Source organism: Corapipo altera, unplaced genomic scaffold (assembly GCF_003945725.1).
Source record: "Corapipo altera isolate COAL_440 unplaced genomic scaffold, ASM394572v1 255, whole genome shotgun sequence".
NCBI lineage: Eukaryota > Metazoa > Chordata > Aves > Passeriformes > Pipridae > Corapipo > Corapipo altera.
The window spans coordinates 2,686,963-2,712,328 of NW_020884929.1; the positions used below are offsets into that span (position 1 = coordinate 2,686,963).

General features: G+C 37.8%; 1 protein-coding gene across 12 annotated transcripts in view; it reads left to right on the forward strand.

Annotated features, from left to right (window-relative positions):
* Positions 1 to 25,366, forward strand: part of KIAA1109 (KIAA1109 ortholog) — an 84,258-nt gene that overhangs the window by 43,414 nt on the left and 15,478 nt on the right. For 5 of the 12 annotated variants that reach the window (XM_027658849.1, XM_027658850.1, XM_027658855.1 and 2 more), the window contains exons 40-65: positions 360 to 508; positions 970 to 1,189; positions 2,087 to 2,245; positions 3,115 to 3,290; positions 3,382 to 3,557; positions 4,149 to 4,855; positions 5,615 to 5,842; positions 6,221 to 6,314; positions 7,337 to 7,387; positions 10,012 to 10,218; positions 10,354 to 10,592; positions 11,215 to 11,459; positions 12,461 to 12,566; positions 14,560 to 14,657; positions 14,944 to 15,129; positions 15,890 to 16,058; positions 16,542 to 16,753; positions 17,988 to 18,186; positions 18,763 to 18,822; positions 20,082 to 20,308; positions 20,818 to 21,021; positions 21,228 to 21,358; positions 21,854 to 21,977; positions 22,439 to 22,548; positions 23,376 to 23,466; positions 23,888 to 23,950. In XM_027658849.1, the coding sequence (XP_027514650.1) occupies positions 360 to 508; positions 970 to 1,189; positions 2,087 to 2,245; positions 3,115 to 3,290; positions 3,382 to 3,557; positions 4,149 to 4,855; positions 5,615 to 5,842; positions 6,221 to 6,314; positions 7,337 to 7,387; positions 10,012 to 10,218; positions 10,354 to 10,592; positions 11,215 to 11,459; positions 12,461 to 12,566; positions 14,560 to 14,657; positions 14,944 to 15,129; positions 15,890 to 16,058; positions 16,542 to 16,753; positions 17,988 to 18,186; positions 18,763 to 18,822; positions 20,082 to 20,308; positions 20,818 to 21,021; positions 21,228 to 21,358; positions 21,854 to 21,977; positions 22,439 to 22,548; positions 23,376 to 23,466; positions 23,888 to 23,950 (4,631 nt within the window). The remainder of the gene's footprint in view (positions 1 to 359; positions 509 to 969; positions 1,190 to 2,086; positions 2,246 to 3,114; positions 3,291 to 3,381; positions 3,558 to 4,148; positions 4,856 to 5,614; positions 5,843 to 6,220; positions 6,315 to 7,336; positions 7,388 to 10,011; positions 10,219 to 10,353; positions 10,593 to 11,214; positions 11,460 to 12,460; positions 12,567 to 14,559; positions 14,658 to 14,943; positions 15,130 to 15,889; positions 16,059 to 16,541; positions 16,754 to 17,987; positions 18,187 to 18,762; positions 18,823 to 20,081; positions 20,309 to 20,817; positions 21,022 to 21,227; positions 21,359 to 21,853; positions 21,978 to 22,438; positions 22,549 to 23,375; positions 23,467 to 23,887; positions 23,951 to 25,366) is intronic. The other 7 variants (XM_027658853.1, XM_027658859.1, XM_027658860.1 and 4 more) reach the window with 5 other exon arrangements.

Genomic DNA, 25,366 nt, shown 5'->3' on the forward strand with positions numbered 1-25,366 from the left:
GAGGAGAATCTGCTTTTAGTTAAAAGCCTGGCAGCAGTTATCAGCTTAAAGAGAGCAAACTCAAAGATCTTTCTGTGTGAAACTTGAATGTAATCATACAATATGATGGAAGTTTTTACTCCCTTCTCTAAAATATCTGCTTTGGTTCAGCAGAAACACTTGGATTATCAAACCAAATGCAGTAGGCCCATGTCTGAAGTTTTCTCATTTGTCTTAACATTGCCTAGACAGCTGTGTGTAGGTGTGTGTCAGAATTTGGAAGTTCATGACTGCCTGTAAATAAATGTGCCTAAAAATAGATAATCTTGGTTCCCCATATATATATAAAAATGAGGAAAAATGGTTTTACTTGGTTCCAGCCACTGTCAGTGAGCACACGATGCTCTTGGAAGGAACAGCCAACCGCCCTCCCCCAGCCAGCGGCTCCTCTGGGCCTGTCACTGGTGCTGAGATCATGAGGAAGTTATCCAAGACTCACACTCACAGTGATTCTGTTCTGAAAATAAAGGTGAGTTTCTAGCGCCGTGCATGGGGGGGGGGGGGAAGGTGTTCTGTAGCAGCTCTGTTGGCTGCAGATGAATAATCACATGTCTAAAAAGGAACTATAAGTGTAACACATGGAAGGTATCCTCCTGACCTTATAAAAGTGATGCTCCATCAGTTAACTTATATTCTGCATCTGTTCTTTATTGTTTTTCTTGTCAATTAACGTGAGAGACATGCTTAAAGCAATATATATGTGCATCCCTTAAGGATATGCCTAAACCTTTGTGTGTTTTCATCTATTTAGGGAAGCAGAGACGAGGATTTAACTATCACAGTACCAAACCTAAGACTGACAAAGCTTTTCAATAACTTGTAGTACAATTATTGTGTTCCAATCTCATATTCAGACCGAATGTCCCTTCCTTTTTGCAGTTTACACAGTGCTTCACTGCTTTCTTTGCTTTCTTTGCTTTCTCCCCAAAGGGCATACATCCCTATCATTCCTTGAGTTACACTAGTGGAGACACAGCTACGGATTCCCCGGTGCACGTTGGCCGCTCTGGAATGGCCGTCAAGGAAAGTCCAAGGAAAGAGAGTCTGCTCAGCTACCTGACTGGGAGTTTTCCAAGCCTGCACAACCTTCTGGAAGGGACTCCTCAAAGAAGTACAGCTGCAGTTAAAAGCAGTTCTTTAACAAGAACAGGTATGATGTAGCCTATGTAAGCTAAAGGGGTTATTGATTTGATTTTAATGATTTAAAAGAAGTACTATATTGTCACTATGAAATATCATGTCTGTTTAAAGTCCCACCTCCTTCCTCCTTTCCTCCAAATAAGAATCACAGTTTTTATTAACAGTTCTTAGACATTGATGATACCATTTCCTAGAAGCAAACAGCAAGTGCATCAGGTTGGGAAAAGAAGTTATAACTAATAAAATACATAAAATATTTTCCCTTTCCTTACCTTTAATTTTTGAGTTTATTACATAATTACTTAAGTGAGCCTTTTTGAAGGAATAAAGAAACATAGTCATCATTCTGTATTTGTAACTTTTTCTCGATCTTGTAGGTAGCTCAAAAAGTGGACTAAAACTAATATTCCAGTAACTTAGTTTGCATTTAATAATTTGCAGATTTTTAGTAATGGTCTTTTGAACAAATGAGTTAGAAGTTTGAAATGCATATATTGAAATTTTTATCTTCCATGTTATTGTTCAGTGTGTTATTATCTGTTTTTCTTCATATGTAAATTATAAGTTTGATACTGTATTTTCTCTAAAACCTCTCTCCTTTGCTGTCAGGGACTGAAATATTGTTCAGAAAAAAAGGTATTTTGGTTTCTTAATGACTCCTCTCCTTTAATTCGTGGTAGAGACAAACAAGTGCAAAGACACTTGTAGTGCAACATCCACCAGTGTCATAGTGTAACTTCTGTGGTAGCAGCTGTAGTGCTGTCTGACAAGTAATTTAGTGGAATAAACCTTGAGAATTAGGCTTCCTTTTGTAGTAAATAGATGTTGTGAGTAAAATTGTGCTGTGTTCCTTGGTTTTGCTGACTTTGTTACAACAAATTCTAAAGCTCCTGATTTATCCATGTAGGAAACACCATGGCCACAGACATGTTGTCTGAGCATCCCTTGCTGTCTGAACCATCTTCTGTGAGTTTCTATAACTGGATGTCAAATGCTGTGGGCAACAGAGGAAGTGTGGTGCAGGAAAGTCCTGCCACTAAGTCTGGACACAACAGTCTTCCAACAGGTATTGCTAATTACAGCTGAATTGAAGAGGTGATTTTTTTGGGGGGTTGGCTGGTCCTGTGTTTGCCACATTCTTTTGAAAGTAACTGAGCAAGTGACTTGTGTTCAACAGAACTTAATCATTTCAAAATGCTACTTGTGGGACTTCTCAGCAAAGCAGAAAATGAAAAATTGTGATTTAAGCAAAACTGTTGTTTTCATTTCCCTCACCCTGCCTCCAAAATTTCGCTTTTTCTTATATTTGGAACTCTAAGTGTAGCTTCCAAAACCATATGTAGGTGCCAAAAGCTAAGCCATAAAATCATCATCTGTTGCAGAGTTCCTTGGATTTTGTTGGCTACTTTTAATCTAATTTGCCTATGCCTTTTTTTTTTTTGTAGTTTGTACATTGGAATTCTTCCTCTTTCTCAGTTCAATTTTGAGACCAAACATAAACATTATTTTGAGACTAAACATAAACATTACTGTGAGAGTAATTTAGGAATGGGAATTATTAACTGGTGTAAGGGAATGGAGGAAAAAATATATTACTGGAAGTCTTATATATATTAAAGAAACAGATGTGTAACAACTTATTGCAGCTTATTTGTTATTCTTGTAAACCTGTCATCATTCATAAAATTCAAATGTGTGTCTTAATTTTCTTTATTCACTAACACTGTTAATAATACTTACTTTTCTTTTTCACTAACACTGTTTCAGGAATATCAGACTGTTTGTTTATCCTAAATACCACTTTTGTGAGGTTACAGACCTGACTGTGTCTCTGATTTTCTCTATGTGTGCAGGTGTTAATCTTGCTGAATTAATGGAGTTGGTGGTGATAAAATTTGCTGTGGTGTTAGTGTTCCATGGGTATTTATTTTTCAGGTGTGGCACCCAATCTTCCTACTATCCCTTCTGCTTCAGACTTCAACACAGTGTTGTCCAGTGACCAGAACACCCTGGATGGCACCCACTCGCAGCACAGCACCAGTCAGGATGACATTGCAGGTGTGGAAGAGGGTAACCAGGGGTTTCCTGCTGTCCAGCTGGCAGATGCACAGGTAACTGGGGTTGCACATCAACAAATGGTGGAGCAAGAATATAGGAATAATCTAGACTGTCGGAACTAAATCAGTGGGTTTTGGTTTGCAGGTTGTTTTCAAACCTCTCCTAAGTTACACGGGAATTCAGTCTCAGGATGCAATGCCCCTCTGCTACAGAATGTACTTTGGAGAGTACCTCTCCTTCTCAGGAACTCTGGACTGCCTCAGAGCAGATATTGTTGATTCAGACACAGCAAAGGAAAGGAAAAGCAAGCGAGCCCGAAGGTATGTTGTGAGATACTTGAAAATATGTATATTGGTTAAAGAGCACAAGTTACGTTTTTCATGATGATACAGAATTCCAAAGCATTTCCCCAGAACAAGGAGCAGCCTTTATTCTTTTAATCTTACATCTTGTCTTCCTTTTAGAATATGTTTTTAATCTTTCTGTGGAATAGTGTAGGAATTGTAAGTATTGGAATCTCAGCTGCTTTTGAAAATTGGAGACTGGGGAAGGGAGAGCTGGTGGGAATAATAGTGGAGGAAATTCCAGTGGCTATTAAATGATGCTTTACAATTAATCCTGTAAATGATGTTAGTTTCTGTGTAAATGCTGAATCTTCCCCTAGGCCAATTTTGGGCAAGGCTTTAGGATATGATGGAATGATTGCATGCCAAACTAAGTTTCACAGAACTGAATGATTGCTATGTCAGTAGCACACAGTATGAAGCTGTAAAAGTTCATTTTATTATATTTAGAACTATGGTAAGAAGGTGATATCCTAAGAGAAATAAAAGGCTGTGTAAAAAACATGTGACTTTCACTTGCATAAAAAGAAATAAAGCAGTAACTTGTACCATTTTTTTTTTCCTTAGGCAAGGAGCTGTCAATCTTCCTCCTCTGGAATTCAAACCAGCTTTGATGTTGGAAACTTTCAGTATTAGTGCTGTTGTGATGGAGAAGTCCATGTGCACACCTCATAACTCCACCAATGCCCTCTCCTTCCACGACTTGAACAAACGCTATTACAACACCTTCCACTGCAATTTCACCATTTCCTGCCAATCCATCAGCCAGCACGTGGACATGGCGCTGGTTCGGCTCATCCATCAGTTCAGCACCATGATTGATGACATCAAAGCCACACAGACAGACATCAAGCTTAGCAGATACACAGCTGGATCAGCCTCTCCCACTCCCACCTTCAAAACCCGCAAGCACAGAGACTTCCGCTCCTCCGACTTCAGCCGCAGCTCCCGAGGGAGCCTCAACGGGGTCAACAGAGTGAACAACACCAAGAGCAAACGGACAAACAACGAGAACAACAAAAAAGAGTCTCGGAACAAGAATTCCCTGGGGAGGTCAGAACGAAGGACTTCCAAAGTGTCCAGGAAAGGGTCAAAAGATGTAGTTGACCACGTGACTATTCACATGGATGACTCGGACTCTATTACCGTGTCGGAACAGAGCGAACCTTCTGCTGAGTGCTGGCAGAACATGTATAAGCTGTTGAACTTCTACTCGCTCATTTCTGATCCAACTGGGATTTTAGAAAAGTCTTCTGAAACTTTTGGGCCAACAGGTAATCCGAGGAATTAAGAGCATGTGCTTTTGCTCAAATGTGTTCTTCTAAAGCTTGATCATAACTCAGTTTTTGGAAGTTACCCACCCCATCAAACTTGGATCAGAGGGGTTAAAGTGGTGAGGATGAGGGGGAGCTTGTAATTAATTCACCAAGATGGTGTACAAATGAAAAGTTTTAACTTTTCTCACTAATCGTGTAGTGCGGATTGAGTTTGTTCCTTCCAAGGTGCTGTTTTGTTTTCAAGGGACTACTGGAAATTAGTATATTACCATTCTGTGAAAATTTCTGCCTTGAGAATGACTGACAGTAAAAAAAGTAATCTGTGAACCTGGCTGTGAGAGAAAGAAAGATGAAATACTGATTTTGGTAAAGTCCCACAAAGGTTACAGGTGCTTGGGTCATAATTTCAGCCAAAGCTTTGAGATCTGGCATAATCATTGCTCTCTATTTCCGACGTGTTTTAGCACAGCAGAGTAAATTTGAGAGCTGACAGCATCGTTCTTTTTGTTGGCAAACTTGGGCTGCTATGAATATACATAAGAACATATCTATGAATAGTAATGAAATCACATCACTCATTATTGTCCCCATCGTGCCTTGGGGACGTGCTTCGGTTCACTTGGCGTGGCGTTAGGGTGGAAGGAGCGAGGCACAGGTGATTTGCCTAACGCGATCCTCGGTTTCAAATACAAATATAAATCAGCTGTGCCAAGGATTTATGGTGAATAATTCCTTAAATAACTCTTGGTGTTGCAGGTGTTCGAAGCCCGACCGACCCCACCTGCAGAGTGGTGTTTGAGAACGAGCAGGAGAATGGCAGGAAGCGCAGCCTGGTGACGTCGGAGCCGCAGCACGTGACCCTCATAGTCTTTGGGATAGGCATGGTGAACAGGACCCACCTGGAGGCAGACATTGGGGGGCTGACCATGGAGTCTGAACTGAAGAGGATCCATGGCAGTTTCACCCTGAAAGAGAAAATGAAAGGTGGGATGAGCTACAGTGTTCTCTGTAATTTAAATGCACTGCCAGCTTTGCATGTTATGTGCGTGTGTAATATGTGTGGTGGTAGTATAATAATGTGCAATAAGTTCTTTTAAAAGCTTAGTAGGGTGCTGAAGGATTTTAAAAGGATGCAAGATTTTCAGAAAATGCCATGGAGGAAATTCTGTTGGAAGATATTAAAACATAGTCACTCCTTTCATTTTCTCGTCACAATTTAAATTTGATATTACTTAACATGAAAAAACTACTTTAACTGTAATTTTTCAATTAATTTCCTGCTACTATGTTTTTGCAAGCAGTAGGCATACCTGGAAGTATTTTACTGAATGAAATGCTGTTAAATACCTTTTTTTCTTAAAGATGTACTACATCAAAAGATGACTGAGACATGTGCCACTGCTCACATAGGAGGTGTCAATATTGTCCTGCTGGAGGGAATTACCCCAAATATCCAGTAAGTAGGAAACCTGACAATTTAAAATTGTTCAAGTGCAGAGAAGTGAGTTTGTGTGGTGTTTCTCTTAAGCTTCTAATTGTTTTTGAAATGTATAGGTTCAAACCATGTAAGATTTTTAGGGAGTAGTTAACTTACTGATGCTGATTATTCCCGTTTAAAATCTATAGTGTTTCTTTAATAGATATCTTTTTGAACTCCCATCATACTCCATTCTTCATGTTATTTTTACACTTCAGATATGCCTTTTCCACCCTTTATATAATGGACACAACTTGGCAGGGGAGGGGGAGAGAATCACTTCTTGTGCATGGGTGTCATGAATGACTTGCTCAGCATCCACATTGTTTTTGGGTTTGGTTTCTTTTTTTGCCAGGCTCACAAGCTCCAATAGGCCACGCATTATTTTTCTTTGTTCCTAGCTGAACTTCTTTCTGTTTGAATTGCAGAACAGCTGAACCACAACTCTTTGTTGTAGATCATTCTCACACAGTTTGGGTATTAGCTGGGTAACCCCCAGTATGTGATCTGGTTTTAGAATATGAATGTTGTAGGAAAGGGGCTAAGTAACATGACTTGAGTCTCTCTCTCTCTCTCCCTTGAATTCCTGGTTTGTTTGGAAGATGCTACAAAGAACTTAAAATATAGAGAATTTTATGATTTCCTCAGCCTAATTGCTTCCAATAAAAGTGTTTCAGAGGCATAAATAAGAGTTTTAATCAGACAGTCATGAAGGGTTTCTGAAAGTGACTGAGGCCCTTCACATCTGCTTTACATCATCATCTTACTGAGCTTCCATATAGGGAGGGTACAAAAGGAAAAGGGGAAATACTGATACATCTTAAAAGCAACAAGAGCAAACAACAAACCTGAACAAAACCAAACCCTTCACCTTGGTAAATTTGAAAATAAATGTCATATTGTGGGTTACAAGTAATTAACTGACTAATTTTGCATGGATGTTTATTCTTTATTTGCTTTTTTTTTGTTTTTCTTGCTTTCTCTTCAACCTTCATCTGTAGACTGGAGGATTTTCCCACATCTCCTACAAGCACAGCCAAACAAGAGTTTCTGTATGTCATACTATTATATTTAATAGTCTTGCAATTAACTCTGTGTCGTGTAGCTAATGGCTGCATTCCTACTGTGTGTGATTGTGTAGGAAGATGTTGCTTGAATACATTTTAGTTTAGCATTAGTATTACCTAGATAAGCTTTTAATGTAGCCTGCTAAATATCTGTCCAAACAGGCCCTTATAAATGTTAACAATCAAACTGTGGGGGCTTAAAACTCTGCCTGTGCTTTTACTGCTAATGAAGGTGACCCTCTTCATGTCCCCCAGATCTCTGTATGTGGGTGCTGGTCTCCCTCACAGAAGATGCAGTGTCTTCTTTGTATATTCAAGTATTGTGATAATACAGGATTAACTTTTAAATGTCCTTATAGAAGGTAGCTCTGGAAGGAGAGGTGATGAACTGTAAAACTGCAAGTGATGTAGAGAAAATATTGGGATCTGTGTTCCTCTTTGTCTGGGAGCAACATTAAACCAGCAGAGAAGGAAGTACTTTTGTTCTTAGTACATCACTGAGCAGTTGAATTCATTGCCTTATGATGTGGTTAACAAAAGTATAAATGATTAAAAGGATTGCATAAATCCATGGAGGATAGGTCTGGTGGTGAGTCATGAATGCTGGAATTAAGAGAAGAATCACTTTATTCAAATCTCAAGTATCTGCTACTGCCTGAGTTTTCAACTGACTCTGTAATAGTTCCTGTGTGTTATGGACCTCCTGCTGACCTTTTTCTCCCTCCCTTCTTATAACATTCCCAAAAATCTTTTAAGTGGTGGCCTTGTAGTCAGTTCTGTAATGGGACAAATACTTTTTTTCACGAGTTTGTCTGGAGAGTGATTACTCAAGGAATTGATGTGAGAACATAGAATTCTTTCAGAAAGCATTGCTGGCATATAACTTAAATACTGATTAATGATTTTAATAATATATAACCAGATCTGTCATAGGCATATCATTGTAGGTAGGCAAACTGTAGATAATTCATGTGCAGTCCTCAATCCAAATAAATGTATAGCCAGACAGTCATTCCACATTTCATTCTGTCATGGAAGTAGTTTTTTTGCGGGCAAGCAACAGTGAAATTAATTTGTTGCATGAAATATGGAAATATCTTAGCAGAAAAGCACAGTTAATCTTGCTGAAATATTTTTGTCTTGCAACATCTATGTTGGTGTAACTTTTTTTAATTAAGAAAATGTTTTAAAATGGTTTGAATGTAGTAGTATTTTGTGTTATAGATGGGGATGGAAATGTATTCTTGATTGGCCTCACAACAGTTGAGCCAGAATGGTAGCAGGAAGAGAGCAGGAAATAAGCAAATATGAAGAGAGAAATAATTAGAGATGGAGTAAAATAAGTCTGGAGTTTTCTTAATTAAGGTTTATTTGTATAATGTTTTTCTGAAAATAGTTGTGAATGAAGATTTGTTTCCTCCTCCATATTTGTGTAAATTCTTCATGTATTTTGAAATCATTTCTACTTGAGTCTGCCCTAAAAAATTATCCATAACCACTTCAGGTCACTTGTAGCCCTTGCATAGCTGTGAAAATCTGAGGCTGTTCCTTGAGCTTCAGTCAATGGATCTGCTGTTGATAGGCCTGTGGTAGCCTTACAGTGCTGTTTATTTTTTTATTATAAGCAGAAGGATGATATCTTTTTTTTTTACACCAGGGAGTAAAATTCGTAGAATACTGTAGCTTCCACCACGAAACCCAGTTGCCTGGGGAACAATTTAAATTGTGATACTAAAAGTATTTTAGTGACGCTCCTTAAAATATAGTATTTCAGAAACTTGCATGTAATGTTGCAGTTTTATAGAGTCTGTTTTTCAGCCATTTGAGCTGATGTACTGCATCTTCACAGCTACAATGTCCTTCTCTTTGAGGCTGTAATATTGTGTTGGCTGCTTAAAATACTTCCATTGGGTAACCCTCCAGGAATTGACCACAGATGGGAAACATTAATGTGTTACCCCTGTAATCTTTTTTAATAGGACCTTAGTGAATTCTGCTATGCCAAAATTTCATTTTGACAAAAAAACCTGTCAGTTCTGTGCAGTTGTATTTTTATCTTGGGTAACCATTGTGAACCATATCCTCCTCAACATTAAAATAAAGTTTAGACAATATATTTTGGAATAGCGTGTTTGAATTAATCAGCAGTATTAATTCACAAATCCATTTATCACTTGCTGTGTATTGGATGTTAAGTGAGCATTTCCTCCATTGACCTATTTGGATGCTAAAATGAAATTCTGCTAAGTCTTCTTACAAAAAGGATGATTTGAGAGTATTCCTGAAAAGGAGTTGAAATGGAAGGCTCTTCTTTGTTTCTGTGTGTGCAAATTTGTCTGTCTAGTGTGTATGCACTGGGACCATCTTACTTTGTGCAAGAGTAACAGTTTAACAGGTATTTTTGCAATGCATGACTTGTAGTTCTCTTAAACATAGCATAGTTGTTTGTGGCATGTAGTGCATCTGTGTGTGTCAAGTGAAAGTAAAAGGAATGTGTATCGAGTTTATAAACAAAATGACTTATGGTAACACTTAAAAACTCATTTTAACCTAAAACTGTAGCCGCTTGGAAAGACATGCAAATAACTCCTCTTCCCTTTCTCCGTTAGGACTGTCGTGAAGTGCAGCATTGCCAAATCCCAGGCCCTCTACAGTGCCCAGAGAGGGCTGAAAACAAACAATGCTGCCGTGGTGAAGGTTGGAGCCATCAGCATCAACATCCCCCAGCACCCAGCCACGCTGCACAGCATGATGGTGCGCAGCTCCCACCAGCTCTCCAAGCAGATCTCCGACCTCATCCGCCAGCCCTCCACCGCGTGAGTGCTCCCTGGATGGCACTTCCAAAGCCTGCTGGTGGCCACCCAGTGCTACTTGTGTGGGACAGTCAGGCTACTCATATATCCCTGATAGCACAACAAAAAGGGTTTTCTGCTCTTTGTCTTGGCAAACAGGCCCCAGCCGACCAAAGAAGACGTCGCGACCCCTTTGCCCTCTGAAAAGACTCCAACGAGTATTAATCAAACGCCGGTCGAAACAAATGAATTCCCACAGCTGCCAGAAGGCTTGGAGAAGAAACCCATAGTGCTCAAGTTCAGTGCCATGATAGATGGTATAGCTATTGGAGCAGCGCTCCTGCCCTCTCTGAAGGCGGAATATAAGATGGGAAGAATGAGGAGTCATGGAATGACAGGTAACAGTTCTCTGAAACTTTAGAAACATTATTGCTTTTAGTTTGCCCTTCCGATAAGCATCCAAGAGCACTCAGTGTTTCTGCTGGAATTATAGCTAGAGCTTTGAATCTGTGGCTAGCAGCTTATTTTTTTAACGTGGACTTCAATCAGGGGCTATGTAGAGAACTTACATTGTGGTTGTTATACACAATTGCCAGAGGGATAATGCAAGAGCAGATGAAGATGTGTACATTCCTTTATAGCTTCCTCCCAGGAAGCTTCCCCCTGGCTGCTAAAATCAGTTTATGATCATTGATTAATTAAATTCTGATTCATAAGTCTATTTGAGAATACTTTTATAGGGCTTCACTACACCTGAGGTGGTTTGTATGACTCCCTATGACTCCAGTTTGTATGACTTCACTCTCCATCTAATTACAGTGAAGTCTTCATTTTCTTTAAAAACAAAGAAAACCCAGAGTCATTTGGGTGGATATTTATAGCTCTTTAGGTCTCTGCACTTCAGTAACATTTTAAATATTTTATTTTTGTATTAATTCCAAAAGTGTTTTTAAATTTAAGGATAAATAAAAGATCCTTTTGCCAGTTCATACCTTTTCTTTCCCCGCCTTCCTTTTACAGGTGCCCAAACCAGATTTAATTTCGAGCTTCCAAACCACAGACTGCGCTTCACTTCCAAAGTCTCTGCCACTGACATGTCAACCATTCCTCCTTCTGCAAGTCTCAACCTCCCTCCTGTCACTATGTCAGGGAAATATGTCATGGAAGAACACGACACTTACTCAGACCAAATTTGGAGCATAGATGAGCTACCTGCTAAGCAAGGCTACTACCTACAGGGCAACTACCTACGCTGTGTGGCTGAGGTAGGTGTTGTAAGACATTCTTGATAACTTGTTATTTCCACTCTGTTACACTTCTGTGTGTGCATCTTCATATTATTTTAATAATCTGCCTGCTCCAGAACTCTCAGGTTTACAGGTTGAATATAAACACTTAAAAAATTTAAAGAAAATTTAATTTTTTTATAGTGTGTCTTTTCATGATTAGACAGCTCCATAGACAGAAGCTATATATAACCTTAGTAAATGATATAAAATGTTCTATTCTATTCACAAGTTCTATTTGTGTACCAATTCTACAGTTAATTTTCACAGGGAGAAAAGTGATGCTGCTTCAAAGCAACCTACCTTGTGGGGGGAAAGTGGGGCTTTTTTACTTACTGTGATTCTTTAGTCAGAAAAATAGTCTAACAATTGAGACTTCTGATGTTTGTATCTTTATTAGAAGTGTAATTAGGTGCTATGTTATTTCCTGGCTGAAGAAAAGCCTTTGGGTCTTTGAATTTGTTCAGCTTGAAAAACTGAAGGGAGGGCCTGCCTAGCCAAGGCAAAAACCAAGTGCAACTAGTTAGAGAAAATGTCTGTATTTTAATTTTAGTTAAAAAATCTTAGTGGCAAATTTAAACAATCTTAGACAGACTCCAGTTCTTAGAAATACTCTTTTAAATTAGACTGGACACAGTAAGTTTACCATTGAAGATGCCAGTAAATTTGTTCACCTAAAGTGACTAGAATAATGTACTTTTAGAGGCTGGCTGCTAATTTCTGTTTTCTTCTGATAATGGATTTCTAGCTGTAATTAAGTAGCATTTCACATATTCCATGAACCTTAACCAAGTCCTGCATTTTATTGTCTAAATAAATTTAACCAAGAGAATTGACTTTAAAATTGCAATACAAAACTATATAATTGTCTTTTTTTATGCCAATAACTGTAGAATTGGACTTGAAAAGATGTGCCTGAAAACAAAAAATCCACTCTTTTGAAAACTTAAGTTTTGTTCTAAAATGTTCTATTTCTGCAGGTTGGCTCCTTTGAACATAATCTCACAACTGACCTTTTAAACCATTTGGTATTTGTGCAAAAAGTGTTCATGAAGGAAGTAAATGAAGTCATACAGAAGGTTTCAGGTAAGCAGAACACTTAAAACCAACTCTAAGTAAGAACCTTAAACCTTGTTTAATGGCAACATGATCTAACTCTCAGGATCAGCTCTTTATTTCAGAGACAGCATCATTTCACATCTAGAATTCCAGCAGCAAGAAGCAGAGCTGGAGTGTGAAATAATAACAGAGGTTCTGGAAATTATTCTAGTTCTGTCATAAACAAGACTTTTTATTGGGAAGCAGGATAATTTGGCATTCTGGACATTATTCTCTGTGTCTCTATCCATGACATGACCTTGGCTGGGTTACTTTCTCTATTCACTTTGTTCAGCTTTGTTTGATTGGAACACTTTTTGGGTTACCCTAAAAGGCTGTTACAGAAATATAGCTAATTTTTAGTGGAAAGATTCATCAATAATTGGAAACATTGTGAGGAAAGAAATGCTAAACAGTGGTATCTAAGTGAAAGGAGTGTCTATGTGTACATCTACCACCTATATATTTCTATATATGTATTTATATTCATGTATACATATGTAATAAACAAATATGCAGATTTAGATGATGTGCCCTCAAGGCAGTTAAAAGATACAGTGGAAGAAATGGAAAATGTCAGATTCCCTGAAGGACAAGAAGAAACAAATTTTAAACACCCTGATATTTGTTTCCTTCAAAAGATATTAGTATTGTGTAGTAAGAAAATGCTTAGGGGAAGAATAAACCCTCATCAGCTGTCATTATTCTATTAGAATATTTTTTATGGAGGAACATACAGTGGTAAACCATGAACCCTATATTAGATTTTACTACATTTCTTAGTCTCTGGAGTTTGATCTCCCCTGTGTTTTTATCCTGTGTTTTTATGTGAGGAATTTATTACCATTACTTGTTCTTTGGTTTTCTGGACTGTAAATTTGTGTGGCAAGTAGCAGCCTGATGGTTTTTGAAATGTGACTGTTACCTTCCATATTGGGGGAACTCACCAGGAATCAGCAATCCATGAGCTGGGTGCTGGATGCAGAACAATGGGGGCAGAAAACAGCTTTGTCCTTCTGCCATGGAGCAAAATAATTGACATGGCTTGAAAATACCAATTAGCGTAATATACTAGAGTGGTGTTTCTAATTCTGGTTTATGTTGCACTAAAATATTGTTTGCATATTATCCTTATATAAAAACTGAATAAGTACCAGTTATTTAAGGTGAAGTTGCACAGATTGAAAGCTATAGTAATTGCATCTTGAAGTTGAAGGCAGTGTTGATCAAAAGAAGAAAATTATCCAGATACAAAATGGAGTGATAAAAATTTACTGTTGTTGTTTGGGTTTTTTTTTTTAATTCATGACTTAACTGCCTATTCTTACCACCAAATAACTGTAATTAGAAGAATTGGCATGTATGGAGAGAATTAATGGCTTGGCTTTTTCCAGCAACAAGCTCTTCCTATAAACTAAGATGGAATATAGATCACATCTCAGGGAGAATTAAAACCAGGATTCCTCCTTCAAGTTAGGGCCTGTGGGGGTACCTAACTTGGGATGAAATGTGCCAGGATGAGGAATTAAACACAAAAATAAAATAACTGCAGAATACTCTTTCCTCCTCTCACTGGAAAATACTGATATAATTTCAGTTCTTCTTTTCATGCAGTTTGCATAGTATTTAGTCAAGTGTTCAATTTTTATTGTCAGATAATTAGGAATACATTGGTGCAGGGGGCAGATAATATATTTTGGAAAACTAGGTGTTACTCCTTACAGGCTTGGAGCCTTCCTATGGAAAGTTTCCCAGGAGGAAGGAACGTGACTCTCTCTGCCTTCCTTCTTAGTAGAGAGCTATTAATTGTACATAAGAAGATGAATCTGCACTGTTGTCTTCCATTCAACCTTCATCTGTTTGTATAGATCTTCAACTAATCACTGTTTAAAATGAGGCTTCCTTCACTTTCACCTTTTTGTATCTATTGGTTTTAAAATGTTTTGTTAAAACTCTGAAAGTGTATATTTAACGTGTACAGGAGGGGAGCAGCCGATACCTCTTTGGAATGAACATGATGGCACAACAGATGGAGACAAACCAAAAATTCTTCTTTACTCCTTGAGCCTGCAGTTTAAGGTAATCTTATGATGACAAAACAGTGGCCCTAGATGCTATTAGTGGCTTTTAGGTGTTTATCTCAAAGTTTATTGAATCAGGAATACTCTGCATGAAGAAAAAGACCTAAAGACCTTAAGTTTGGTTCCTGTAATCTTTTCAAGTGGGAAAAATGATTATGTCCTCTTTTTACTGCTGCACAGTGGAAAAGGGTTTTTATTGGTTTTGTTGGTGGTTTGTTTTATTTTCCTTCTCTTTATGTCCCCGAACCAGATGCTGATAACTTTGTACCTTCCTTATTCCTTAGGGAATTCAAGTGACAGCCACAACTCCCTCCATGCGCGCTGTGAGATTTGAAACTGGATTGATTGAACTTGAGCTCTCAAACAGACTGCAAACCAAAGCAATGCCTGGAAGCAGCAGCTACCTCAAACTGTTTGGGAAATGCCAGGTGGATTTAAATCTGGCACTAGGACAGATTGTTAAACATCAGGTCAGTGCTCAACATCTTTGCACGTGGTGTTCTTAGTAATGTGGGATTAAAAAAATACATAACCAAGCCAAGAGTTGTTTTACACTGCTGGTTCTTACCTGATCTGACTGTGGAGTGGGTATCAAATGTGTACATGCATATAAGAGATGGAAGGAGCAAGTATGGAGGTGTTGTTTTGGTTTTTTCCCCCATACTATTAATATCTTAGAACTTATTAGCCCTTTATAGCAGTAATAACCTTTCTGCTGAGTCCAACTCAAAATTTTTGTTGATATTGCTTTTATTTTTAGGGTATTTGAATGAAATAATAAGATCAGAGAAGACCCAAACATGGCTAGACCTACATTTTGACCTAGTTTGTCTGTCTTGGTTTGACAGTTGTACTTCTTGTATTCCTAAACCCACTTTTACGTAGAGTCACTGGTTCTCTGACATGGAAGTATTTTGTGATGCCTAGAAACAAATAGAAATCTTAAAACCTAGAAATCAACTGTCACAATAGAGGATCTGGATATATAAACAATTATTTTAGTTAACAGTTTATGATAAATAAGGAAAATAACACTGTGATTAGAATTTAATGCAAGAATATTGAATATCCTCAAATATTGAATATCCTCAAATAGCCTCCTCCTGGCTAGAGGAGAAAAAGGGGAAAAGAGAGATCTTAACTTGCTGTTTTCATTATTTCTTTTTCTCAATTCCCTGTCCCCTCCCTGCTCCAAACCTTTCCCTCATCCCATTTTTTTGAACATTTAAGGTTTATGAAGAAGCTGGCTCAGACTTTCATCAAGTTGCCTATTTCAAGACAAGAATTGGATTAAGAAATGCTCTAAGAGAAGAAATCAGTGGCTCATCAGACAGAGAAGCTGTGCTCATTACTCTGAACAGGCCAATTGTCTTTGCTCAGCCTGTGGCCTTTGATAGAGGTATTGAAGAGACAATTGCTACAGATTTGTCCTCATACTAAAGATTTTTTTTTTCTTGATTATTCAAAACTCGTATTTCATGTTAAGTTAAAGTGTTAAGTAGCTGAGAAGTTTGGGAGATCTACTCTATGCCAATGGGTTTATAATTCCAAACATTAAAAATTCTACTTGCTGAGGTGATTAGTTTGCAGATGGTTTGGAGGTAGTTGTAAATCTTCACAAAGGAATAATGCTTAAAGCAGCAACACCTTCTGTATTTTAATTTCAATGGTAAATCATCAGATTTATCCATCTTGTCCTTTGCAGCACCAGCCTGATCACTGCATCCTGAATGAGGGTCTCTCCATTGTTATACATCCACTGTCTTAAAGTAATGGAGAAGCTGAAAAAAAATTTAAACCCCCCACAACTTTATTGGTCAGTGTGCATTATTTTTTTTCTATGTGTTGATTTCAATGAAGCATTTCTGGTTTCCTCCTCAAGCTGTCCTGTTTTGGCTGAACTACAAGGCTGCTTATGACAACTGGAATGAACAGAGAATGGCTTTACATAAAGATATTCACATGGCCACAAAAGAAGTAGTAGATATGTTGCCTGGAATCCAACAAACCTCTGCACAGGCTTTTGGGACCCTGTTCCTTCAGCTGACTGTCAATGACTTAGGAATTTGCCTGCCCATCACAAACACACCTCAGGTAAGCAAAATTGACCCATCAGAAGTCTGTTAAAATATCTGTTTCTATGTGGTACATGGCTTTTATGTCCATAAATGTAATTTTTCTTCACACCAATACAAAAGACATAGACTGATAAATAGGCTAGTGGCATGGCTTGTAATTCTTCCTGTTTGTAGAAGAATTAGGTTATGTGTGTTTCAACTGGTTTATGTGCTTTGGGGTAATGTCATGGATTCTTGTTTATACCGTATATGAGCTGAGCACTTTGGAAAGGCCTTGAAAATGTTTCAGTGGAATATATTTCTTGAATGCTGCCATCACAAATTCCAATGAATTCTTTCTTTTTCATATGATTATAGATAAAGAAACTCTGAAAACTTGGCTTTAACTGGATGTTTTGACTCCTTTTTTTGATTGTTTAACAAGGAAAGAGAGTGTGAATAACTATTTGAGATATATATATATATCTGTTTTTCAAACAGTTTTATTTAGGAACTCAGACTGGGTTAGAAAAGATATTTAAAATGCAGTTTTGTGTTATTGTAGTACATGGTAAGTCTAATATGTTACACTAGATTATGTATTCTTTAGTGTGCAGTTAACTTTAATATAATTTCTCTATTAAAGTAATGGCTGCACAGTGCATTGTGCAGTTGTGTTAATGCAAATTGTTCTGTAAGGGAACATCGAACTGGGAATATTCTTAATGGGGAATAATTCCAGAACAGAAATGAATCATTTTAATGACGTAGAGGGAAATGGTCACGATACATAGAAATGTGAAGAAGTAGTGAGACCAAGAACCTGGAAGTCACAATGACATAACATTTTGGTTGTGAATGTTCTATATGGCAGCTGTGGACAAACCCAATGGTTCTTTATGCTCTTATGTGTTACAAATGATAGTAAATTATGAAAAATAATTCTGTCTTATTAATGGATCTTCATATACAAGGCTGGAAAATAATGAGTCAACCTGTGTATTTAAGACTGTATGTAATTGTAGATATCAAAACAAGCACAAAACAAATCACATAAAAATTAAAGCTACTTCTTGTCATGTTAATCAGCTCACATGTGACTCTTCATAAAGAAAAGAATGGATCCTGTGTTCTGTGGTCATGGGCCATATGGAGATACAAACAGAGGATCAGGTTTCCAGTATGGAAAGATAAATGTCATTTAATACATGTACAGTATCCCTTTGACATGGCACTGACCAGTGAATTCTCCCTGTGGTTTTCTTTTCCAGTCTAACCACACTGCAGATCTTGACACTGGCTCTGCTTTAGTCCTGACTATTGAGAGCACGTTAATCACTGCCTGCTCCTCAGAGTCTTTAGTTAGCAAAGGTCATTTTAAAAACTTCTGTATCCGCTTTGCTGATGGCTTTGAGACAAGTTGGGACGACTGGAAGCCAGAAATAAGAGGAGATCTCGTCATGAATGCATGTAAGTGGGTGGGATTTCATACTGGACAATACTATTTCAGATACAAATCCACTTTTGCCCTTCCCTTTGACTTTAAAAACTTCTGATCTTTCCCAAAAAACTTAAAGACTTTCTGAAACCAAAATAATATGGATCTAACACCTTGTATTCCTTTGTTTTCCTTTATTAATAAACTTTGTTACTTTATATCTCATTGTAATAATTTAAGTTCTGTCTGGGTGACGTTGGAAGAGTTGGATGTGTTGCTTTTATATAATTTCATAAGATCTCACTAAGTTTTTAATAGTTTAATACAGATTATTATAATTTTTATACATATCTATATTTCATTACAGTGAAAATTCTAGAATTTTTATGCAGTATTAAGTTGATATAAACTTGGATGTTACCAAGTAGATTCACTTCACTAAATAAAAAAAGTCATTCAATGGGAATTCAAACTAAATCTCCAATCCAACACCATTCATGCTTTAATTATAGAGGGCAAGAAACTGAGGGTGGGATTTGGAAGGGCTGGTCTAAAACTACTTTTACTGCCTCCCTAACCAGAGATTCTACTTTGTATCCTTCGTATAGGTGTTGTGCCAGATGGTACCTATGAGGTATGTTCTAGGACAACAGGACAAGCTGCAGCAGGTAATATGCCTCTTTTAATAAATCAAGTCCTATATAAATAACACATTCATAAAATATGACGTTTGAATCCTTTAACTGTGTTTTAATTTAATTGGTGGTTTGGGGGTTTTTTTTGTTTTGTTTTGTTTTGTTTTGTTTTGCTTAGTGTCTTGTTTTCCTGGTAAAATCCTCAGTGTTTTCATCTGTGTGACCTTTCCAAGCTGTTGTAGCTTTTGAGTCACATCAGCAACACTGGCTTCAGATTTTTACCTGCAGGAAAAGACAGAGTGTAGATGTGATTGTTCCTTGGTGGGAGAAAAATCAGCAATAGTTGCAATAACAGTAATGTCCTATTGCTTCCTGTCCTAGAGATTGCTAAATCTTCCAGCCCTTCTGGTGCTGAGACTTTGCACCCTGAACTCTCATTCCTCCCTTACCTTTTGCAGAGAAACCTGTATTTTTCCCAAACTCCCTCTCTTCCCAGTCTGAGTAGTTTGGACATTCTCCAGAGGCCTCAAAAATAGCTGGAAGTCTCTATATTGGTCACCATACCTGCTGCTTGTTTCTTTATCTCTTTGCCCAGTGGTTGCATCTGCAGTGTCTCCTGCTCCTGTAGTTTTGCTCCTTGTCCCTCACTTGCTTTTTTTGTGCTGAGGGAAAAAAAAAAAAAGAAACATATGCTCCAAAAATTAAAAAATTACCTCACATGGATTTGTGAATGATGACAAACAAGCTGAATCCATTTAGAAAGGAGACCAGTGTCTTCTGTAGTTCTGCTTAAGGCAAGTTCTGTATTTTGATGCTGAAAGGTAGCACTTGTTAGAAAAATCCTGGGAAGACAGGATATTCAGCAGGCACATTACACATATAAAAATCTTCCAGCATTGTTGTTCAAGACTTGAATAAATAGGTCAGCATTTGTACATACAGAAAGGTATTTGTTATTTTTCCTGCTGTTAGAAATTCTGTTTTGGAATAGTAATTTGGCTGCAATAAGTTGGAGGTGGTCTCTCCTTGTCATCAGCTTGGCTGAATGGAATATATTTTCATTGGTTCTACCTGTGTATATCACTTGCTAAAGGAAGACTAACTTCAGAGCTGGGAAGTATTTCCAGCAAGTGTTTCACTTGTGGAATATGTTTCTCTCAGAACAGGCAAAAAAGACAGTTCTTTGTAACTGACAAACACTGTCTTAGCTAATTAATACATAATTCAGTATAAGGGACTTTTTAAAAGAGGAAAAAGTGGTTAATTTTTTTAATTTTTTTCCCCCTCCCCAGAAAGTAGTAGTGCTGGAACCTGGACACTGAATGTGCTGTGGAAGATGTGTGGTATTGATGTCCACATGGATCCAAACATTGGGAAAAGACTGAACGCTTTGGGCAACACCCTCACGACACTGACAGGAGAGGAGGATATTGATGACATTGCTGACCTCAACTCTGTGAACATAGCTGACCTTTCAGATGAGGACGAGGTTGACACTATGTCTCCCACCATACATGCAGTAAGTGAATCAACCAAAATAAGTGCTACTAATTGGAAGAGCTGTGATGAAGTCTTCAGTCAAATGGAGAGATCTTAGTCTTGCCCCAAGTCTGGCGTGTTACTCCTTGTAGCTCATTTAAGTCTTGTTGCAAATCAAAAATGTGTGTCTGTGTTCTCTTACTCCTTATTTCAAAGGCAAGAAATCACAGATCATGTTTCTACTGATGTTCTGTGGAAATACTGATCTGGATTTGAAAATATGGAGACACAGCACATAACTTCAGATGCCTGAATTGTAAAAGCTGTGGCTGGATATAGGTTTTCTTCACAGGAGAGTAAATTATTGGCATGAGCAAACTAACAAAAAGTCTATTTTGGTACTTGTACACAATATGCTGCTGATCTTGCCTTTTGGTTTCACAACAAAACGTTTAATAAGATATTCCTTAATGTGTATCTTACGTGTCTCTTGCCTGCCAGCAGTGAAAACATCATCCCAGAGCACTAATGTTCCTGTTTGTTGTTTAGAAATCAGGTGGAGGAGGTTCCTTGTGTGGAGAGGCACCCAAGCTAACATTTGGGCAGCGGATTGTAAATCACCTGCTGGGCTTGAGCCCCCCAAACCACCGATACTCTGTTCCTGTAGAATATCTTTTGGGGTCAGCGAAGCGGGATTTTCTCCAGTCTAGCAGATCACATATGAAAGCAGGCAGGTCCTGCTCGTGGGGACATGTATGTAGTAGCTACAGTGTGTCTTAACTGAATGATGGGCTTTGGATCACTGGAAAAAATCCAATCCAATCCTTTGGAGATGAAACTTGATTCTTTTGCATGCACTAGTCCAAATTTGGAGGTGTGAAATTCACTTTGCCAATTGTTAAATTGTACTCGTGGCCCATTTTTGATGAAGGTGTTAATTAGACATTTATTTTAAACAGGAGATTGTGGATCACCGACGGCAGGGACCTTCCAGTATCCAGACTGGAGAACAGCGAGGAAGGAAATTCATGAAACGTTTGGTGGATATTAGAGAACTCAATGAGCAAGCTAAAGTTATTGATGACTTAAAGTAAGTTGGTTTTTGCTTCTTGGACATGCTGTTTTAATCTCCTGTGCTATAACTGAGAAAGCCCTGAAGAAAAAATATTTCAAAGGTCCCAGATTTCACCTGAACTTCTGTGAATGTTATTAATAGTTTTCCACAGGCATGGTTGGTTGGGCTTGGGGTTTTTTTTCCCGTTTCCCCCTGACAGAGTTATTATATATGGATCTGTCTGGGATGAGAATACAGAACTCGTTCATTACATGTTAAATAATGAAGAGGAGACATGTTTTACTGCTTGTACTTGTAATGAGATTGCTGTCACCATTCAAAGGGCAGTTGTATCTCAACTTTGTATTTTAGATTAAACATTTATTCTAATACTACTGCAGCTCTGTTTGACACTGATCATAAGTAACTGCTGGAATAAATGAGAAAATTGGATAATTCTCAGGGCAAGCATTGTTACAACACAGATTTTTAAATGGCTGGTATGATAACTCAACCATTATTTATGTCTAGAAAATTAGGGGCAAGTGAAGGAACTATAAATCAAGAGATCCAGCGCTATCAGCAGCTGGAGTCGGTGGCTGTGAACGATATCCGCCGGGATGTTCGGAAAAAGCTCCGTAGATCCAGCATGAGGGTGAGCAGGATTAAGTTACTTTAAAAATATTGTAGCCCTTGTGTTGAATGTTTCTTTTTCTGCATGTTGATTAAAGCAAGGAAAATGTTAGTAATGGAAAAGGAAGTTTAAAAGCATCAAATAGTTCAGCACCATCTTTACCTGTAGGAGGGGCAGGGAAAGGTTTTTCTCCCTTATAATAATAATGATAGGAAAATTGATATTTCACAGATGGTGTAATGTAAATGGGCTATTTGCACACTCACAAGAAATAGAAAATATGCATTTGAAGATGTCATTTACTCATTCTCTTAACATATTAACAAATAATTGCTTGCTGGACCAATGAATCCGTTTTAGCTATTAGGGGACAAAACCACCTTTTTACTTTACTGGCACAGCTGTATAAAATAATATTTTAGCTTTCCAGAGTTTTTCTCTTTGTTCTCAGTTGTTGCATTTAAATGTTATTTCTGTTTTAGGCTGCCTCCTTGAAAGACAAGTGGGGTCTCAGCTACAAACCCAGCTATAGCCGGTCTAAGAGTATTTCAGCATCCGGAAGACCACCTCTGAAGAGAATGGACAGAGCAAGGTGAGCTGCTGGGAAGTTGGGATCTGTGATAGCAACATAGGGAACAGAGGAAACATTGGACTTCAGCTCTAAGAGTCCTTTTACTGTAGACAGCAGCTGTACTTGGTGGAACTGGATGGGAGAGGTCATTTTGGAAGGCAGGCATGTTGTAAAAAGAGTTTTTTCTCCATTTTTTGAAAATGCTGAGAAGATTCCACTTCTACAACAACTTAGGGTTTCCTACAGAATCCTGCTTTCAAGACATGCGGAGGAAGTGTATATAAGCAAAAATGGTAGAGTGTAATAATTCTGATTTCTACACTTGATTTGCAGGCCTTTAAAAGGCCTGTTTTAATGAGAAGAAGGGAGGGAGATGCTTTTTTGTGTGTGAATGATCATTTGCATTTCATCTCTTCACCTGTTGTAACCTGTATTGGTTTTGTTTCATCATTTAATGGGCTGCTGAGCCAACTGTAGTTGTATAATGACGTCTCCTAGTAAAGTATTTATTGCCTCTGCAGATCTAGCTGAAGCAGTCAAAATTTGGAATTAAAAATTGCATTATTAAGTATTAAATATAAAAATATATGAAAATTAAAAAGGTGGAGAGGTGTGCTAGAGTTCTTTGGACTTTTTCTTATGAGAATAGAACTTTCTATAACAGAAATTTGCTTCGAATTGGAAAACCTCTGCAGGAGTATTTCACGTACTTTAAGTGCTTCAATTAAAATTTTATACTTTGTTCCACAACAAAATTGTAAGTGTTATTTATGTTGTTAAATGTTTGGATGACCCTAAAATCCTGTAGTAAAACCCAACAAGCTGTTTTGGTTTGGTTTTGCTTACAGCTCTCGACTTGGAGACAGTGAAGACCTCCCAGATATCCGTGTAGATGCTGCATCTCCTGGGCCAAGAGTGACCTTCAACATCCAAGATTCTGTAAGAATTACTTTATATGCCATATAATTATGTTTCCTGTGCCAGCTGGTCACAAGTTCCTGAGACAGGAATATCTAAGGAAACCTGAGTTGCCTGAATGGTTTTGTGTGTGTGTGTTTCCATTAGTGTGTGCCTCAAATTATGGATGTGTTTTTGGAAGATAGACTTGTTTTGCGACAAGACAGACATGTTTTAGTTTCTTAACTTACAAATTAATTGAATCAGGAGAGTTTTGGAAATGGGTATTAGTCAGTTTGCTGTGGCCCAACAAGTATATCCTTCTGACTGTTTGAAATGAATTGTTGAATCGTTGATTTTCTTTTTTTGTTGCTATGTTTTCTTATTTTTAAAATGTTGTTTTGCATGGCTGAGTTTATTGTAATTGTTTTAATTTATGTATTTTTTTTCATTTCCTATTAAGTTGAATCAAACAGCTTTGGGGATTGCACAACAATCCAGCTGTCCAGGGGAAGGGTATTTTCAGGTATTTCTGAGAAGAAACAAGTATTCTTTGCCAGAGAACTAATTTATCTCACAGGGAGCTGCTTTTCAATATTTCATCTCTTTTGCACTCAGCTAAACAGAATGTATATCAAACTATTTAAGTATGTAAAGTAAGCAGAAGAACTTACTTTACGAGATGAACACCAATCAAAGTGCTTCTCCACCCTTATGTAGACCTAAAACTGTTTGTAAAATGAATTATTGGGATTTTGCTTGGACACTGATCAAGGCTGATGTAAAGTAACCTAAGTCAAACCTTGAAATGTGCTTTAGAAGAGGATTTTAGTGTGTGTGCCTTCATCTGTTACATTGTGTTCCAAGTTTGCAGCAATCAACACCAGTACAAAGTAATTACCAGGTGGGAGGACATCATCTCACACATTTATTTGTGTTGAAATCCCTATATTTAATGCAGAATAAGATATTTTCAAGTAATAGGGAGTAGGGAATGTGCCAAAACTTAATACCCTGAGAACAGATGGTGGAATTTTTTTAACTGCTTTCAAAAACAGTTTTTTGTTCAAGGAAAATAGTAAAGATTCTTTTTTTTTCCTTTTTAACCAAGCAAACTCCAAACACAAAACAGACCAACAAAGGCAAAACCAAGCCAAAATAAAAGTAAAAAACCCCACACTGAAGAGACAGTAATGTACTTTTTCTCCCTTCTAACTCGCCTCATGGTCCCAGGAAATAAATTCCTGTTTCTGAGAGAGAGGTAGAAATAGAAGCTGGAAATGTGCTTTGCACATTTAAATATGTTCACATATAAAAGCTCTCCTACCTGTTGTTGTTAGGTATAAGCCCAGTTAGCTTAGTTTGTTTTGGCATGGCAAAATGCTAGCAAACACTTAGAAGTATCAAATGCTGATATAAAAAATGAATGATGAAAAAAATGCTGATTAAAAAAAATACATCTTTCTGACAGTATGAGGCCAGTTCTTCAGCAGAGCTCTAATTAGCATTTGCAGACGACGACTGTGGAGCTGTGTAGTAACATTGTGTAGGCAGTGCTGGTGTTTAACACTAACAGATACCTTTCACAGGCATTTTAAGAATTTAATGTTGGAAAATTGCTTGTATGGTGCTTGTGGCATGTTTTATGTGAGAGACAGGAGGCTCCTTTTGGGAATTTGGCCTGAGTGTGCCCAGGAGTGCAGCCCAGAGCCGCGGAGCGGTGCCGTACATTCTGTGTAGCATCCTGTATTCCCACCTCACTAACACTCTGGGATGCATCACCCCTCTGCAAGTCATGATGATTTTGGCTGTCTTTTGTTCTTTTCTGTCAAATATTTGTTAAATTAGATGTTTCCATTCCTTCTGATCCTGTAAATTGATAAGAGCATGATACGTCTTCAGCTGCCAGATCAATCACTAGGCGATGGCAAACGTCTCCCCA